Source organism: Miniopterus schreibersii (assembly GCF_964146895.1).
Source record: "Miniopterus schreibersii genome assembly, chromosome: 16".
Lineage (NCBI taxonomy): Eukaryota > Metazoa > Chordata > Mammalia > Chiroptera > Miniopteridae > Miniopterus > Miniopterus schreibersii.
In genome coordinates, this window is record NC_138116.1 from 1,872,469 (window position 1) to 1,889,411 (window position 16,943).

General features: G+C 58.7%; 1 protein-coding gene across 1 annotated transcript; it reads left to right on the forward strand.

The window, feature by feature from the left end:
• The first annotated feature begins 5,613 nt into the window (after positions 1-5,613).
• CANT1 (calcium activated nucleotidase 1) lies at positions 5,614-16,190 on the forward strand. The gene is made up of 4 exons (XM_081162705.1): positions 5,614-5,714; positions 11,421-12,071; positions 12,985-13,188; positions 14,013-16,190. Exons 2-4 carry the CDS (start codon positions 11,483-11,485, stop codon positions 14,381-14,383), a joined length of 1,164 nt encoding a protein of 387 aa, XP_081018831.1. The 5' UTR covers positions 5,614-5,714; positions 11,421-11,482; the 3' UTR covers positions 14,384-16,190.
• The last annotated feature ends 753 nt before the right edge of the window (positions 16,191-16,943 follow it).

Consider the following 16,943-nt stretch of genomic DNA (forward strand, 5'->3'; position numbering starts at 1 on the left):
GGGGAGCCAGTGAGAGACCAGTGGCCACTCCACAGACACCCAGCAGCCACCCCGCACCGCGGGAGCAGAGGGAGACGTGTGCCCGGTCCTGCGTGACCTGGAGAGGCTCACGGACTCTCTGGAAAGATGAAGAAACCGCATTCCCATCGGAGACACTGTGTCCTCGGTGTCAGAGGACCCGAGACTTGCTCACGATGTCTGGCTCGTGTCCGAGGCTTGGCCAAACTCGTGTCCCTGGTTCATTATCGACACAGGAAACCCGGAGATAAGCCCATCTCCGTCCTGCGCGGAACGGGGAGCTTTCCCGTCAGCCAGGCCCGGGCCCAGCACGGGACTCACCTCCTAGTGTTCCGTCCTCAAATAGCCTTGGCACCGGGAGACTGCGGGACAGACACCACGAGAGAAGCAGGACCTTCGTCTCGGTCGTTTGAGGATCCGGGTGTTTCTCGGGGGAGCTCCCTGAATGCGGTGGGAAAGCTCCCCACGGCCCCCCCAGGGGCCCGACCCCAGAGCTCAGCCCACAGGCCGCGGGGCTTCCGAGAGAAACAGGCGTGGAGACGGGGGACTTGCTCCCGCCCCCGCCCCCGTGCAACCAAGATGGTTTCAGGGTTGAAGAACTAAATGACAGCTACCTTTAAGATAATCCCGAGGCTTGGACCCGGAGGCCCAGAGCGGAGCAGAGCTCTGGAAATGCTGCCCCATAAGGCTCACAGCTGGGGCGGCCCAAAGTCCTCCGCGTGGGGGAGCCCAGCCTCGGGGGCCCTTACAGTTCCCTTACCTGCAAAGCAGAGAGGGGCCCCGGGGCTCTCATCGGAACCGGCGAGGCCGCTTGTGTTCCGCTTGAGATGCGAGGAGCACACAGCGCGTCTTCCCCCCGGCTCTGGGGTGGCGCCCCCTCGTCCCACACTTGCCTTTCCTGCGCTGGGATCGGCAGGCGCCACTTACCACCTCCCAGTTGGAGTCACCTTGTTGTGCTGAATTTAGGGAAAAACTGAGTAGTCAGAGCTTGTTGTATTGGGGGTATTTGGCGTAAAGGATTAAGACCTGTAAGTCCTCACGCTGTTGACGAAGGGTTGCTGGAGCGGGTACAAAGCGCTAGGATGTTTGTTATTTTTATTTTTAAAATATGTCTTTATTGATTTCAGAGAGAGGCGGGGAGAGGGAGAGGGAGAGGAGAGAGAGAAACATCAATAATAAGAGAGTCACTGATCGGCTGCCTCCTGCGGGCCCCCTGCTGAGGATTGAGCCGCAACCGGGGCAGGTGCCCTGCCCGGGAATCGAACCCTGATCTCCTGGTTCATGGGTCGACGCTCAACCGCTGAGCCACACTGGCTGGGCTGGTTATGATGATTATTCTAAGTGTGAGCGGAGCCCCCACATCTCCAGAGAGGTCAGAAAAGGGGTTGTTTGTTTTCCTTGAGGCAGAAACTGGGCAGCGGGTATTAACTGTGGCAACAAGAGACGGGGTTTCTTGGGAATTCGTGTGAAACGGAGGCTCAGACGGGTGGGGAGCTCGAAACAACGGCCCTGGGGTCTGAGTCCATCCTGGGTAGCACCTCCCTGGGCCTGTCCTGGCCCACGGCTCAGACCGACAAGCAAATGGGCAAAGATTCCCAAGGCCGGGCTCCCCAAGAATGCAGGTCAGCCTTCAACAAAGGAAGTAAAATATGTCCCCCAGACACAGAGCTGGCCAGGTCCCCGATGCCCTTTGTCGTCAACCTCATTTGCTGCTTGAAAAGCGTGAGTAGGGCGGGAAATTTGGCCAGCCAGGGGCGGCCTTCCCGGCGGCTCGGTTCTCTTCCGTGGCCGGCCATAGTTTCCCTCGCAGAAATGAGGGCAAACGTTCCCAGCAAATGTCTTCCCGTGGCACAGAGTCCTGGCCAGCTCTAGGACAGGAGTCATAACAAAAAAAACCCCAGAAAAACCAGCATTGACAAATCAGGACCCAAAGCCAGCAGCAGCGCCTGGGGAAGATTTTGTCAGCCTTGGATGGGTCAGAGGCCAGCGCCAACCAGAAAGATGCCCCCTCCCCCCATAGAGCTGCAGGCCACGCCCGTCCTGGAATTCCCTGGGAGCTCACACCTCCTACGCCGGGACGTCTGGGCCAAACCCCCAAGGCTTCCTGAATATTCCCAGGACTAGGGCAGCTCCAGGGCCATAAAGCCCCGAGGCCCTTGGGAAAGAACGGTCCCGGATCGCTGCCCAGGGGCAGCATGCTGTGTCCTTCCCCGCGGGCCAGTCCTCTCTCCCGGGGCCTGTCCTGGCTCCTCCCTACGTCTGTTTTCTCATCAATGCAGAAAACGATGTGACCTTTGGTTCAAGTGTGCAAGAGGCTAGGTTCCCGATAAGCCCAGCCGGTCGTTAGCACCCCTGTGATTTTTCCCACCGAGGCCCTAACTGGCTGCCTCTCCCGGCTATTTTGGGCCAAGCTGCCCAGTCATCCCAGAAGGGCAGGGACTGGTATTGCAGCCTTTTAAATTCTGTTCCTGAAGGTTAGCCGCAGGCAGGCTCAGATGGCGGGGTCCCACTGCCAAGGGTGGGGGTGGGACAGTCTCTGCGGAGATTTGGAGAAGGAGCCCAGATGGAAACTTGGCAGCCGGACCGGGCCTCCCTGGCCGCTGGCCCCGTGTTCCTTGCTCCTGGATGGTGGTGCCCGTGGTCTAGAAGGTTCTGGGCAGGTGTGGGGCATCAGGACTGGCAGCTGCAAAGACTGAACAGGCCGATCTCCTGCTTTCTGCTCCCCACACCTGGAGAAGACCCCCATCTAAGGAGCACAAGGCTTTCCAAGGACGGCCCCTGTGCGCGCTCGATGCAAAGTGCGCAGTCATGGGTAAGAAGCTACACGCGCAGTCTTACTTTACCACTTAGGTGCTTTCTGACCCTCATCAAGCCATGCAGTGCCGCCTCCTACCTCAGTTTCCCCATCTCTCAACGTTTCCTTTCCTACTTGGGGATGTCCTTTTTGGGACTCAGAGTTAGGCAGGATGGGCAGAGACAGAAGTTAGGCAACCGTTTACTTAATAAATAAAATGGGAGGGCCCCCTGGTGGATGCGCGGTCCCAGCACCGGACTTCTGAACGACCGAGTGGGTGAGTCAGCATGCGCATGAACGGCCAAAGCCACGGATTCTTCGTCTTTTACGCAGAGCCACAACCGAGAGGAGAGAATTCCCAGGAGAAAGCCAAGGTGACGTCCCCCATGACGCAGAGAAGACCCAGAGATGGGAATCAAAGGGACACCTACGTGGCCGTGGCCGCCGAGTCATTGTTGACAGTGAGGAGCAGTTTCCGGGCACAGCCTGACCCGACGTCGGTGACCTTCTTCCGGGGCTCGATCCTGCGGACATATCACAACTGCGCTGGAAGAATAAGTCCAAGGACGTGCCCTGGAGCGTCGCTCTGATGGAACAGGGTGGATCACAGGTATCCCAAAAGGGCCCCCTCGAGGGTCTGGGAAAGCGGGTGACAGACAGCTCAGCCCCACCCGGGAAGGCCACAGCCACACTCTTCAGAGAACGGAGCAGCTCTTTGTAAAATGAGATGAACAAGCTCGAGTGTGAAGCGAAACATCAAAAACCTTATTGGAAAACAATAAAAAATAAAATAAAAGACCGATGTACATGGAAAGGCAAATTATGTTCTTGGGTAGAAGAGTCAATATCATAAAAATCTCAGTTCTCTCCCAAGCAATCTACAGATTCGAAGCAATTCCATTCAAAAGCCCAAAAGCTTGGGGTGGGTGGGATGCGGTGGGGAGGCAGGGGTAGTTGTCCTAGTCTATTATAAAGAGGTACCTGCCGCACTGGCCGGTGTGGCTCGTTCGGTTGGGCGTTTTCCTTGCACCAAAAGGTTGCAGGTTCGGTTCCCCGCCGAGGCACATGCCTAGGCTTCGGGCGCTCTCCCTAGTAGGGGGTGTGCAGGAGGCAGCTGATCTATGTTTCTCTCTCCTCCCTTCCTCTCTCTCTAAAAAAAAAAATCAATAAAAAATTTTTTTTTTAAAAAAGAGGTACTAATGAGGACAGTGGTATTGGAGCAGATATGAAATATTATACCAATACAACAGAATGGAGCCACGTATTTGGAAACTTGATCTATGAGAAAAACTAGCATTGCACACATATTGATGGGGGAAGGGATAGGTTATTTCCTAAAAACAGCACTGAGAGGTTCAGCATGTGCAGAAAAAGAAATATATAGAGCCAAAAAGATGTAAGAAAGATACACAACCTCTCAGGCGTCAGACCATGAGAAGAATCTGCGTGCCATCAGATTGGTAAAATTAATACACCCGATAATATCTGTGGGGCAATGGGATCTCTCATCCACTGCATACGGTTTTATTTCATTTTGTGAAAGTTATTATGGGCCTATGTATTGTTTAGGGATACATACCTATTTGCTACAATTATAAAATAAAGCATGAGAATGATTGATGCGACATTCAAGATAGCGGTCACCCCTTGGGGTGGGAGGGAGCTGGGGACCAGGAGAAAGTACCTGGAGAGCTTCCAAGATCATAGGACTAATGTTGCATTTTTTAAGCTGGGAGGCATGTAGAGATACAGATACCTTAGTAAGTAAATGCTTGAATAATTTTAAATAATTTTTAGTCATATATGGTATACAGTTGGAACTCAGGTTAGCATGATAGAAAACATAAATGAATTCAAATAAAGGTTCGCCGCCCCCCCCCAAAAAAAATGCAGAACTGTGTGTTTAGCACATTTCCACTTGTTTTTTAAAAAGGTAATTTAACGTATGTGTTTATGATTTGTTCGTGTGTCACAAAATATTTGGAAGGATAACCACAAGAAACTAACAGTAGTGCTTGCCTCTGGGGAGGGAACGCAGATGGGGTGGGAGGGATGGTTGTTTTTCACTGCGCCCCATTTATATAACTTGAAATTCCCTTTGCCCGCCTGTGACTTGAACCAAAGGCCCCTGGGACCCAGAGAGGTTTGGGCGCTGGCGCAGGCGGAGGGTGCAGACCCTCCAGCACCCCCCGCGCCCTGCTGCTGGGTGACTCCACTACCACCCGGTTTTGTGTGTTTTTCCCCCCAGGATTTCTAAAATGAGCATCCTTGCAGGACTTGGGGGTCAGAGGCAGGACTGCCTTTGAACGTATTCCACCAACATAGCTCGGGAGCTGGAGAAACTGGATGAATCAGAGACCCTGATTCGGGGAGGGGTTGTTTGACCGCAAGTCAGGGGAACCCCGGCGCAGACTTGTGCGCTAATTTTAGCTTTGGAAAGTGTTCCACATTCCCGCGTGGGTGCTCGGAAGAACCAAGGGGGAGGGGGCTCTAAGAACGGGGGTGGCAGAAAGAGGCGTAGGCAAGGGGTCCTATCATCTCAGCTGGAGGAATGATAACCTCCCACCCCTGGAGCCTTCACCTAAGCCCCCTCCCATTTCTGCTCGGCCGAGGTTCCCGGTTAAGTCCGTGGAAAGGGCCTGCGGCAGGCGGCTCAGGCCCCGCCCCACCAGGCCCCGCCCCCGCCCGCGGCTCCTCCTCCCGCACCCGCGCGCTGAGCCGCAAAAACTACAACTCCCAGCAGCCCCTGCCCGCGCGGCGCGCAGCCGCAAAGCAAAGGCTGCCGGGAGCGCGTTGCTCGGAGGCGGGGCGAGCGCGCCGGGCGGAAACTGGCCGTCCGCTCGGTCCCGGCCCTGCCCGCAGCGAGGCCCGCCGCCCGCGGGCCCGGAGCCGCCCGCACCGGGTGAGTGAGGCCGCCCGCGGCCGCCCGCGCTCTCGCTCGCGACGGGCTCGCCCTGGCGCCGGCCGCTGCCCCCTGGCCCAGCGCTCCCGTCCCCGCTCGCCTCCCTCCCGCGGGCGGCTGTCCCCGGACCCGGCGGCCGCCCCGGGCTGAGGACACCTCCCCTGTGGCCTGGGGACTCCTCACCCTGTGGCCTGGGGACTCCTCCCCCTGTGACCTGGGGACACCTCCCCCTGTGACCTGGGGACTCCTCCCCCTGTGACCTGGGGACACCTCCCCCTGTGACCTGGGGACACCTCCCCCTGTGGCCTGGGGACACCTCCCCCCCGTGACCTGGGGACACCTCCCCCCCGTGACCTGGGGACTCCTCCCCCCCGTGGTCTGGGGACACCTCCCCCCGTGGTCTGGGGACTCCTCCCCCCCCGCCCCCCCCCCCCCGTGACCTGGGGACTCCTCCCCCCGTGGCCTGGGGACACCTCCCCCCGTGGCCTGGGGACACCTCTCCCTGTGACCTGGGGACACCTCCCCCTGTGGCCTGGGGACACCTCCCCCTGTGACCTGGGGACTCCTCCCCCTGTGACCTGGGGACACCTCCCCCCGTGGCCTGGGGACACCTCCCCCCCGTGGCCTGGGGACACCTCCCCCTGGGACCTGGCAACTCCTCCCCCTCTGACCCTGATCCACACTTTCCCTTTCTGATTTGTGTGGGACACCTGTCCTTGACGACAGCCCTTTCCTGTCCCTGATGACAGCCCTTTCCTGTCCCTGATGACAGCCCTTTCCTGCCCCCCTCTGATGTCAGCACCCCTACTCTGACCTGAGCAGGGCCTCCTGACCAAATTAGGGTCCCCCCCCCCCGTCTGACTGACACTTTGTCCCACCACCTTCCTCACCCCAACCCAGGCTCTTCTCTCCTTCCTTTTGCACCCAGACTGCACACCCTCTCCCCTTCCCTGCCCTCCCCCTCCCCCTGGTCTGGGACCTCTCGCCCCTGGGGACCTGCACCTCCCTGCTCATCCTTGCGTCTCGACATCGTGCCTTTCCCTTGTGCTGTGTGTCCCAGGCTTGACAGGCCCCTTGCACCCGCGGTCACCCTTCCTTCTCCCGAGCACCCTAGTACCCCCCGGGAGAGCATGTCTCTTAGCACTCCAGCCCGGTTTCTCATTCCTGTCTCGGAGTATATGCCGGGCAGCTTTCCTACCACGTTTTCAACAAAGCATATGTTTGGGAACACGCGTGTGCAGGTGTGGACTGAGGTTTCTCGGCGTCTCTGCAGCCTGTCGGTCCCTCCCTTAGGGGAGCTTCTTTGAGGTGGATCTTCCTGGGCTGGGCTGCAGACGTCCCCCAACCCCCAGCTCCACCCACCGGCCTCTCCTTGGAAAAGTCCAGCCCGAGCCTGTGGACAAGGCGGGGTTTCTTCCTGAGCTGCGTGGCCTCCTGGCGCCCCTTCCTGCTGGCCTCAATGAGCCTTCTATTCCGCCCTGACCGCCCGTTGAAAGGCAGGTTAACGGGCCGGCCTTCTCGCCTCCGGACTTCATCAGGACGTCCCATCCTGTGTGGCCCAGAGCGTCACCTGGAGAAGCGTGGTTGGGTCAGGCACTGTCACAGGTCCCCACTGTGGTCTGGGGACAGAGGCCTCTCTGTCGTCTTACTCTTCTTCTTGTCCAGATGAACCTGACCACACAGGCAATGTCCCGTCACAGGTGGGGGAGGGAATCACATTCCAAGTGTACAGGTCACTCTGTGTCACCGCATGATCCCGAAGTCGAGGTGTAAATCTGATCATTTCAAACCTTGCGTGAGCTACTAGTTTCCTTTCTTCCCCCTGAAGCTGTGCCCCAGATGTAGTCCACGCCCTGTTTTTATGGCCAGTAGCAGGTAAACACGTAGGTTTAAGCCGTTGGTCCTTGAGGACGTTTTTACCCACCAGCCCACTTTTCCTCTAACCTGCCACGTTTCCTGAGCCCGCGGGGTGAGGAGAGACCCAGGGTGCGGTGGGAGCAGGTCTCGCTCTCATGCTGTGTTCGCCCCCACTCCCGAAGGCGGCCTTTGGGGTGAGCTCATGCCAGGTTCCCCCAAATACACATGGCCCCTTTCATCTGAGCCTCAGGACTTTCCAGGCGGCAACATGGCAGTTGTCACGCAACGGTATAGGGTGAGGTGTAGATGCCGTAGTGTTTGCTCTTCCAAAAGCAGTGTGTCTCAGGTCTGGGAATGTGGTCCAGAGTCCTGGAGTGGGTCAGGATTACCACAAGGAAGTCGTCTCTCAGTTGTACAGATTTCTGTGGAACGGTCTCCGGGATGGGGGTGGAGGGTGAGGGGAGACGGTAATTATTCTTTGTCCTTCATTAACACTGTAGACTGTGGAGATTTCTGGAAAGCTTAGTAAATGCCAACATTAAGGGGATTTAGAACTTTTATAGCGATTTAGGACTTTTATGTTGATTTAGACGGAGGCAATTGCTTAGGAAAAAATCCTGATGCTAGAGAAGTCTCTTTGGGAAGATGTTCGGTTTCCCTTTTGCGTGCCTTTCAAGTCCCACTTGTTTATCTGTGATAAGTGCTATCAGAACATGGAACTCATAGCTCCAGGTTCTCAGGCAGGGGAATGGGCCATGGGAAACGAGGCAGGAGTGGGGCTCGCGACGGGGCCATGAGCACACGTGTGCATTAGAGGGACAGCATGGGTGTGAGTGTGAGGTTGGAGCCCTGCAGAATGGCTCCGAGGGGTCGCTGTGTCCCGGGAGCCCAGCACTGAGGGCAGTGGGAGAGAAGATGGGTTCAGGCAGGTGTGTCCACCGTCATTGGGAGCATACACACCTCCTCCCAATCTGGGCCCATTGTGGGATTATTGCACTCCCTATTTTCTGGTTCCAGAAAACAAGCCTGATGTTAGTGTTGTCAGGGGTGGCACTTTTAACGGAGAGGGCAACATTTTGGCTGAAAGTCCTCCAAGTGTAATGTTGATGACACAGAGTAAGCATACACAGCCCGCCGAGGTGCAGTCAGTACAAGCCAGGAGAGCCGTGTGTGGATGCTCCGGCCCCTGGGAAAAGGTGGAAGTTCTTCCCCTGTCCCCAAGATGTCCACGTCCTAACCCCCAGAACCTGCAAATATATTACACAGCAAAGGGGGATGGAGGGAGCAGCTGGAATTAAGGGTGCTAATCAGGTGAGATCATCCTGGATGCCCAGGAACACCCAGTGTGACCACAGGGTCCTTACAAGGGAAGAGGGAGGCAGAGGAGCCTTGGAGGGAGGGCAGGAAGACAGAGGTGCAGCAATGCTGGCTCCCAGCAGGAGGGAGGGGCCGCAAGCCAACGGACCCTGGCGGCCACTGGAGGCTGGAGCCGAACAGCCGAGAGCCTCAGAGAGGCGGGCCCTTGATCTTAGCCCAGCGAGACCCACATCGTGCACCGCCTGCGGGGTGCACGGTGACTGCTGGGCAGGTTAAGGGGTGCAAACCTGCCCAGTTTGCAGTGACGTAACAGCAGTGATGGAAAATTAATACACTCCTCTTGGGTGGTCGGCTTAAAAATGAGACTGAGAAATACGTGACCCCGAACTGTATGTAACTGATTTGGTGAACGTGAGTGCCTGTTGTGTGCCCAGGGAGGGTGGGGAGGCAGCATTTAGTGGTATCCAGAGAGCGTTCCTTCAGCGCTGGCGGCAAAGTCCTGGAGGTCAGTGGGTTCAGCTCTCCTTCCAATCAGGCAGTGCACTTGGGCAGCAAGCAGAGTGGGGGGCTGCCCGCTGCCTGGACCCGGGCTCTTTAGGGCCATCTGAGACCGCGGCTGGTGGGGAAGGAAGGCAGCTGCTCTGCAGGAGGGGCCTGGGAGGAGAGGGCTGCCCTGTCCAGGGCGCAGGGAGGCAGGAGCTGGGAGGGGGCCTCCTCACCTCAGACCAGGGCTCTCCCTCCCTGCCCTCCCCAGATCCTGAAGGGGAGGAGCCATCACCTCTGTTTGCTCTGCCACCTGTCCGGACCACTCCCGAGGGAAGCCTGAGAAAGCCACCCTCTGGGCTGTAGGCTGTCAGGAATGGCTGCCCCCTTCATCTGAGCCTTGTAGAACCTGGTGGCAGGCCCGAGGATGGCCCGGGAAGGTAGGGGTGTCTGAGCCAGTCCTCACTCTTAGCCGAGGGTGGAGGGGCTGCTCGCTCCTGGGGCAGGGAGGGGGCGTCTCCCTGGGTGCTGTCCCCCTTGGCGTCTGGGAACCTGCCTGCCTGGCTGATCCAAACCTGTTCTATAAGGAAATGCTGGTCTGACAGGAGCCAGAAACTCATGAGTGTCAGTGAGCTGCTCCTCAGACAGACCACCCTGGAAGTGGGAGGGAGATTAGGACTCGAGCCTTCTGGGTGGTTGTCCCTCCTTGTGGGTACTCTTTCCAGGGCTGCTGCCCCGCAGTGTGGCTGCTCAGGAGAAAGGAAGCCAGCTGGGGTGCTGTCCCCTGGGGTTCCTGACGGAGAGAACTTGTTGGCAGGCCCACCTGGACGGGTGAGCCTGGCCAGCCAGAGAACCCGACATTTCACTGTAGCAGCTTGGCCCCAGTTTTCCTGACGATGTAAAATTAGCCCGCGATGCTGCAGGTGGTGGGGCCGGCAGCCTTCTTGGCACAGTAACGCACCCACACGGCTTAGCCACACTCAGGAGTGAGGGCAGGGCGAGCCCTGGGTGGGCCTGCGTCTGGGAACAGCTTTGTCTCTTTCTCCTCTTGCCTTCACTGGCTCCTTTCTGCTGGGGTGTGTGGCTGGCAGTTTTTTGTGTGTGTTGGGGGTTTGTTTTGTTTTTAATAAAAGTGCAAACTGTCGCTCTGCCCCAGGCCTCCAGCAACAAGACACTGCGCACAGCTTACCACCCCGACCCAGGTGCCTGAAGCCCTGACAGCTGGGCAGCGGGGCCTTGGGGTGGATCCGTGTACCAAAGGTGGGGCGAGGGACAGGGAGGAGAGGGGCTGTGGAGGAGGTGGGTGTGTCCTTCCTTCAACAAGGGGGCCGGGGCCCGAGGCCCAGCCAGGCCCCAGGTGAGGCAGTGCGGACTGTTCAGACTCTGGTCTCTCAGTCATTGGCATTAACAGGAAGGTGCCAAGGGACAGATGTTGCTAAAAACAACCATTTCTGTTGGGCTTGGATCCATTCTATATATTTATCTTGAAAATCACAGACGTGTAACCCAGGAGGGGTAACGATTCACCTGCTTCACCAGCAGGCGTCTGCCGTGTGTGCCATCGAAGGAGCTGGGGCCGGGATTGAACAGAGCAGTATCTGTACGTGTTCTTGGTTGATGCCAGGGAAGGAGATGGAGGTGCTGCCAGGAGCAGACCTCCAGGGAGGGCTTCCCGAAAGAGGCAACATTGGACAGAAGTGCAGACCTGTGCCCTCTGTCCCCTGCCATGCTGACCCCTCCTCCTCTCCCTTTTCTGCCCTCCCCTCTTAGCCCCAGCCCTGCTCTTCCCTCTCCCCTGAGACCGAAAGCCCCAGCCTGCGGGGCTGTCCCTCTGAGCCATCCCTCTCGCCAGCTGGGGTGGAGGAGACGGGATCGTTTTGCTTTGGGAAGACTTCTCATCTTGCCGAATGAGAGTAAACAGATCTCGCTAGACTCCGGGTTTCACTGAGCTGAGGAGGTGATGGTGACTGCCACAGCGGGTGTGCTGTGTGTTCTGGATAAGGCACCTTCCCTAGGTTGTGACCTCTCGTCTCTCTCCCCTGTGTGCAGGTCCCTCCAGCCCTCCGTTTGGCCGGCTGCCAGCGCTCCAGCCCCCAGCATGGAATGAATCTATGCACTTCTTCTGGATAAGTGTGGGGGGCCTTCCCGCCCTGGCGTCCATGAGCAAGGCCACGGATCCCCGCTTCCGCGCCCGCTGGAAGGTGATCCTGCCGTCCGTTGTGGGCGCCGCCGTCCTCTGGCTGCTGTGCTCACACCGCCTGTCCCCAGTCAGGCCCCCCGTGCCCAGTGCCCACAACCAGAAATTCGGCCAGGAGGCCATTGACTGGTACAATGACACCTATCCCCTGTCGGCGCCCCAGAGGACGCCAGGTGGGACCCGGTACCGAATTGCTCTCATTGCCGACCTGGACACTGACTCAAAGGCCCAAGAGGAAAACACCTGGTTCAGTTACCTAAAGAAGGGCTATCTGACCCTGTCCAACAGCGGGGACAAAGTGACCGTGGAGTGGGACAAAGGCCACAGGGTCCTGGAGTCCCACCTGGCAGAAAAGGGGAGGGGCATGGAACTGTCTGACCTGATCGTCTTTAATGGGAAGCTGTACTCCGTGGATGACCGGACCGGGGTTGTGTACCAGATCGAGGGCACCAAGGCCGTGCCCTGGGTCATCCTGTCTGACGGCGATGGAACTGTGGGGAAAGGTAAGTGGGCCGGCGCTGTCTCCGGGGCTCCATGAGGTGCGGGGGCCAGCTCCATGGGTGTTTGGCTCTGTCCCACACTGCTCTCAGCACCTTTGGGACCACTTATGTCTTAAGCAGTCTCTTAAGAGCACACTGGGGTTACCCTGCTCAGGCACCTTCCCCGGAAGCCCTGAGGTCTGAGTGTTGTCACTTTGAATTGAGTCTTTTGAGAAGGTACACTTCTCCCGCCCGGCCTCCCCAGTCTGGAACCCCGGCAGGAGGGTCTGTGAGCAGTGACCCCACTTGGGTGGATGCCAACCTCTGAGCCCCTCCATGCCTGCGGCTCTTCTGTCACCCAGGAAAGGGTCACTGCCTTCAGCAGTTGGGAGGAGACCAAGGGGGAACCCCAGGGGCCAGGGAACTTCAGACAGGCGGCCGCAGGAGGCGTTGGCCACAGCAGGTGTTTACCGAAGCTGCTGCGTGTGGCACACTGTCGCTGTGGGTTTAAACCTAGAAAGCTCATCCCACGGGGGGCTGCCTGAGGCAGAAGGAGACACCTTGAGAAGAGGACTTTGGAGGTCAGGACGCTGAGGGGCGGACGGTGGTGAGGCGGCAGCGGCAGGAGCGTTGACGTCGATTTCACCGGCTGTCACAGCAGAGGCCCGGGGTAGCCACCCGAGGCACGTGAGGTCGTTCCTGGAGGGCAGGAGCGCAGGCGCTAGCTCCCTGTGTGAATTGTTTTGGGGTCTGCTCTGAAGAGAGCGCTGGCTGCTGACCCTCCAGGAATGGGGCTTGAGCCAGGCTGTCTTGTCCACTCTCTGGTCACTGGCTCAAGTGAAGTTTAATACGGTGGCGGGACCCCCAGGAGCCAGGTGCCAGGTGGGCAGAGGGCCAGCTGAGGTCTCAGCCCGCCCACTCATCTCCTCTTCCCCAGGCTTCAAAGCTGAGTGGCTGGCAGTGAAGGACGAGCGTCTGTACGTGGGCGGCCTGGGCAAGGAGTGGACCACCACCACGGGGGAGGTGGTCAATGAGAACCCTGAGTGGGTGAAAGTGGTAGGCTTCCGGGGCAGCGTGGACCACGAGAACTGGGTGGCCAGCTACAACGCCCTGCGAACTGCTGCAGGGATTCACCCACCAGGTAAGAGCTGGGGCCCAAGGATGTCTGCAGTTTTGGTTCTTGCTCAGTTTGTTGACTTTAGGGGTCTGGTGGCTGCTCCTCACAGCCAGTGAATTCTGGGGCAGATGAGGCATTTTCTCTGTCACCCCTCTCGCCCTGACTCATGGCTCCTGCTGGCCCGGCTGAGCCCAGCGTGGCTGTCCCCGGGACAGAGGAAGGGGGCCAAGCTCTGGCCTTTTCCCTCCCCTCCCAAGAGTCATCATCGTTGTGGTAGGGAGTGGCGATGCGGAGTGGCTGGCCAGCTCCAGGCGCGGGGGATGTGGCTGAGGGCTCCAGCTCGGCCCTGTCCCCCCAGTGGACGGTAGTGACGCTGCCTTTGCGGCTGGGCGGTGCCCTCCTGCCCAGCCACCTCGTTCCTCCGTCACAGAGCAGCCTTGTTCGTCCCGTCTGCTCCCCTCCCCTGGCACTCTGCTCTCTGATCAGCACCAGGGAAGCAGAAGGACAGACAGACCGAACGGCAATGGCTGCTCAGCAGCTCTGGAGAAGCTGGGCCAGGGAAGATGGGGCCCGGGACAGGACAGGCTCCATCGGCTCTGTCCATCCCTGATTCTCTGGGTGATGAGGACAGGCCCTGAGGCAGCTTCTAGGAAACAGGAGAGCTGGAGAGAAGCCAGGCGGTGATACTGCTCACGGGGGCTGCAGCCTCGAAGCGTGTGCTGGGCACAAGGCCACTGCCCAGCAGCCCTGGGCCCTGCTCGCCTGCTGCCCTGAAGCCCAGAGCCCCTCGCACCCCAGTCAGCATGGTGGGCCAGGCCCACCCTGACGGCCCTGCCCTGTGTCCCCAGGCTACCTCATCCATGAGTCCGCCTGCTGGAGCGACACCCTGCAGCGCTGGTTCTTCCTGCCGCGCCGGGCCAGCCACGAGCGCTACAGCGAGAAGGACGACGAACGCCGGGGCACCAACCTGCTCCTGAGCGCCGCCCCGGGCTTCAGGGACATCTCCGTGCGCCGCATCGGGGAGGTGGTCCCCACGCACGGCTTCTCCTCCTTCAAGTTTGTCCCCAACACTGACGACCAGATCATCGTGGCCCTCAAGTCTGAGGAGGACGGCGGCAAGATCGCCACCTACATCATGGCCTTCACGCTCGACGGACACTTCCTTCTGCCGGAGACCAAGGTTGGAAGTGTGAAGTACGAAGGAATAGAATTTATTTAAATTTTAAAAATCAAGACGTCGGGCAAGGCTGAGGAGTGGACGGTTTTAAGCTATGTAGGGACTCAAATCTATAAAAGCAGAGGGCTTTCCTTTCCTGGTATTTGTTTTGCTGTTTTTCTTTGCGGGACTCCGAGGTGGGTGGGTTTAGAGGCCTCCAGAGTAGGGAGTTAGGGGCGCGGCGTGTGGAGCAGCCCAGACCCGTCTTCTCGGAGCTGGGAAGGGCCTGTCCCCAGGCCAGTCTTAGGGCTGCTGGTCCTGCGCTCTGACACCTGGCGGCGGAAGCTGAGCACTGCAGGCACCGCAGCAAGGGCCCCGCGTCTGCCCGGCCCGGGGCCCCCTCTGCCTCCCTTTCTCTTCTTTCCATTGTTCTTTTGTTCAATAAACGTTTCTTCAGCTCCTGCCCTGTGTCCAGCACTGAGCCCCTGGGGACACAGCAGTGACCCTGAAGTGCGCCTTCCCATCAGGAACTCCAGGTCCCGCCTTTTCCTCCTGCCCTCCTGCTTGGGAAGGACCGTGGACTCCCTCCTCAGGACTCTCTGGGATGTTGCTGGGCTGTATGAGCGAGGGCCGGCCCCTGGGAGCACGGGATGCTACAGGAAAGGTCGCTAGCCCACCGTCTGTCCCCAAGCCTCACATCAGACAACTTCGATTTCACACCCCGGTTTCATTTCCTCCCTTCAGGAAAAGTCTGTGGCTCCGTAGCTATTTGAAGTTTTAATTATTAACTTACTCTAATTAAAGCAGTTCCCTTTCTTATAAAAGGGAACCGCCAAGTCTCATCACACAGAGCCAAGTCCCGGGCTAACAGACTGTTCCCCCAGTGGAGGGAATTGTGACCAAGAGCTACAGTGGGTGAGGCAGGTTTTACCCACCTGTGAGCCCTTGGCCAAAGGATGCAAAATACGGAACAGCATCTTCTCCAGCACCAGAAACTGCCCTGCCTGCAAGGACTCCCACGAGTAGCTCGGATAGCGTTGCTGAGTCCAGTGAGACCCCGGGTCCTGGCGAGCCTCGGCCCGGCGCCGTGGATGGGCCTGCCGGCCCTGCCCGCACTCTGCGTCCCGCCCTTCGTCCCCCCTCTTCCCGTGGGAGTTCCGCAGCCTCTTCAGGGAATCCTCCCACAAACTCTGGCTTGTCTGGGCCCTGTGGTCTATTCGCAATGCCCCGGGGGAAAGGCAGAGGGTTTGGGACAGAGGTCAGCCAGGACCCAAGCTGAGGGGGCCCCTGGCCCAGAAGCTGCCTCACCCCCAGGAGAACGCAGGGCGCCTGGATGGTAGGAAGGGCCGCCTCCCACTCTGGCTGCTGCTCTGTGGACCTGTCCCGAGACTTCTCAAGTTTGGAACTGCAACACAGCCACCAGGAAGGAGCCCAGTGAGGGTCCCTCTTCCTTGAGCTGCTGGTCATTTGTTTTTTCTATTGAGCCACAAAAGTGAGAGAACAGAAAACGGGCTGTTGACAGTGACACGATTATCTCAGCGCAGCTCCCACTGGACCTGCCTTTTCTGACGGTGCCTGGCGGGCTCCCTGACCCACCTCCTTGACAAACGGCAGTGATGTCAGTGCTGCGAGATTTAAAAATGCAGAGATGGAATTAGGAAGGTGGGGAGACTCGGGACAGTCGCCACGTTGAGACCTTTCTGAGGCTTTTGTGTTGAGGCCTTGGCAGGGCCAGGGTGCCCAGAGCAGCCTGCTCGCCCCACTGTGACTTTGAAACATTTTAAATAAATATTTGCCGCTGTGATTGTAACAATTGTGCTCCTTGCTGGAGCCATTGTTCTGTGAACAATAAAGTGTAGAGGGGCTGGGAGTTCTTTGTCTCCTGCTCTGTGCTGGCCTCCTGCCCAGGGCCCTGTGCCCGGGGTATGGGAGGGATGTGATGCCCGCACCCCTCACCACAGGGTGGCTCTGTCCCATGGGGTGGGCAGCCCTGCTTGGTCCCCATGTGCCGTGGAGTTCACGGGCAGCCGCCTTCGCAGACCAGGGGAGCCTCCTGGAAACCGAGGCACTGAGTCCAACTTTTCAGAGCATAGGCTCTGCGGTCACTCCCGGCTCTCATCCTGGCTGCCTGGGCTCAGGCCCTTCTTGCCGCCTGACCCTGGCAGGGTGTCTGGCTTCTCGATGCTTTGATTTCCTCATCTGTGAAAGGGAGGTAGTGACAATAGAGCTATTCACGGGCTGCCGGAACACTGGGTGCATTCCCACGCCTCAGGGTGTTGGGAAATTACCCAGTTACCTGGGAGCGCCGGTGTTGGGTGGGGCTCAGGCCAGAGGTACAGAGTGGTCGGGTCTGCAGGAAACAGTGAGTTCAGAGGACAGGCACGGTCCTAGGAATGAAGCCTCGGGGACACCGGAAAGGAGGGACTGGTGAAGGAGAGAGGCCATCAGACGTGGAGGGGACTGGCCGAGCAGTGTCAGAGGCCAGCATCATGGTCTTCCTTTGGTCCCTTCAGACCCACTCTGTTCCCTGTCCTGCCCTGTGTCCCCAGAGGCTGACCTGAGTGAGCCTCCTCCAAGGCCTCGGGGGCAGGAGAGAGCAGGGCAAGCTGGGAGCCCCGACCCC

Coding starts and splice junctions, on each gene's coding strand:
- CANT1 (XM_081162705.1), top strand. CDS start 11,483: ATGCACTTCTTCTGGATAAGTGTGGGGGGCCTTCCCGCCCTGGCGTCC. Junction 12,072..12,984: donor CGATGGAACTGTGGGGAAAG/GTAAGTGGGCCG, acceptor CCTCTTCCCCAG/GCTTCAAAGCTGAGTGGCTG. Junction 13,189..14,012: donor TGCAGGGATTCACCCACCAG/GTAAGAGCTGGG, acceptor CTGTGTCCCCAG/GCTACCTCATCCATGAGTCC.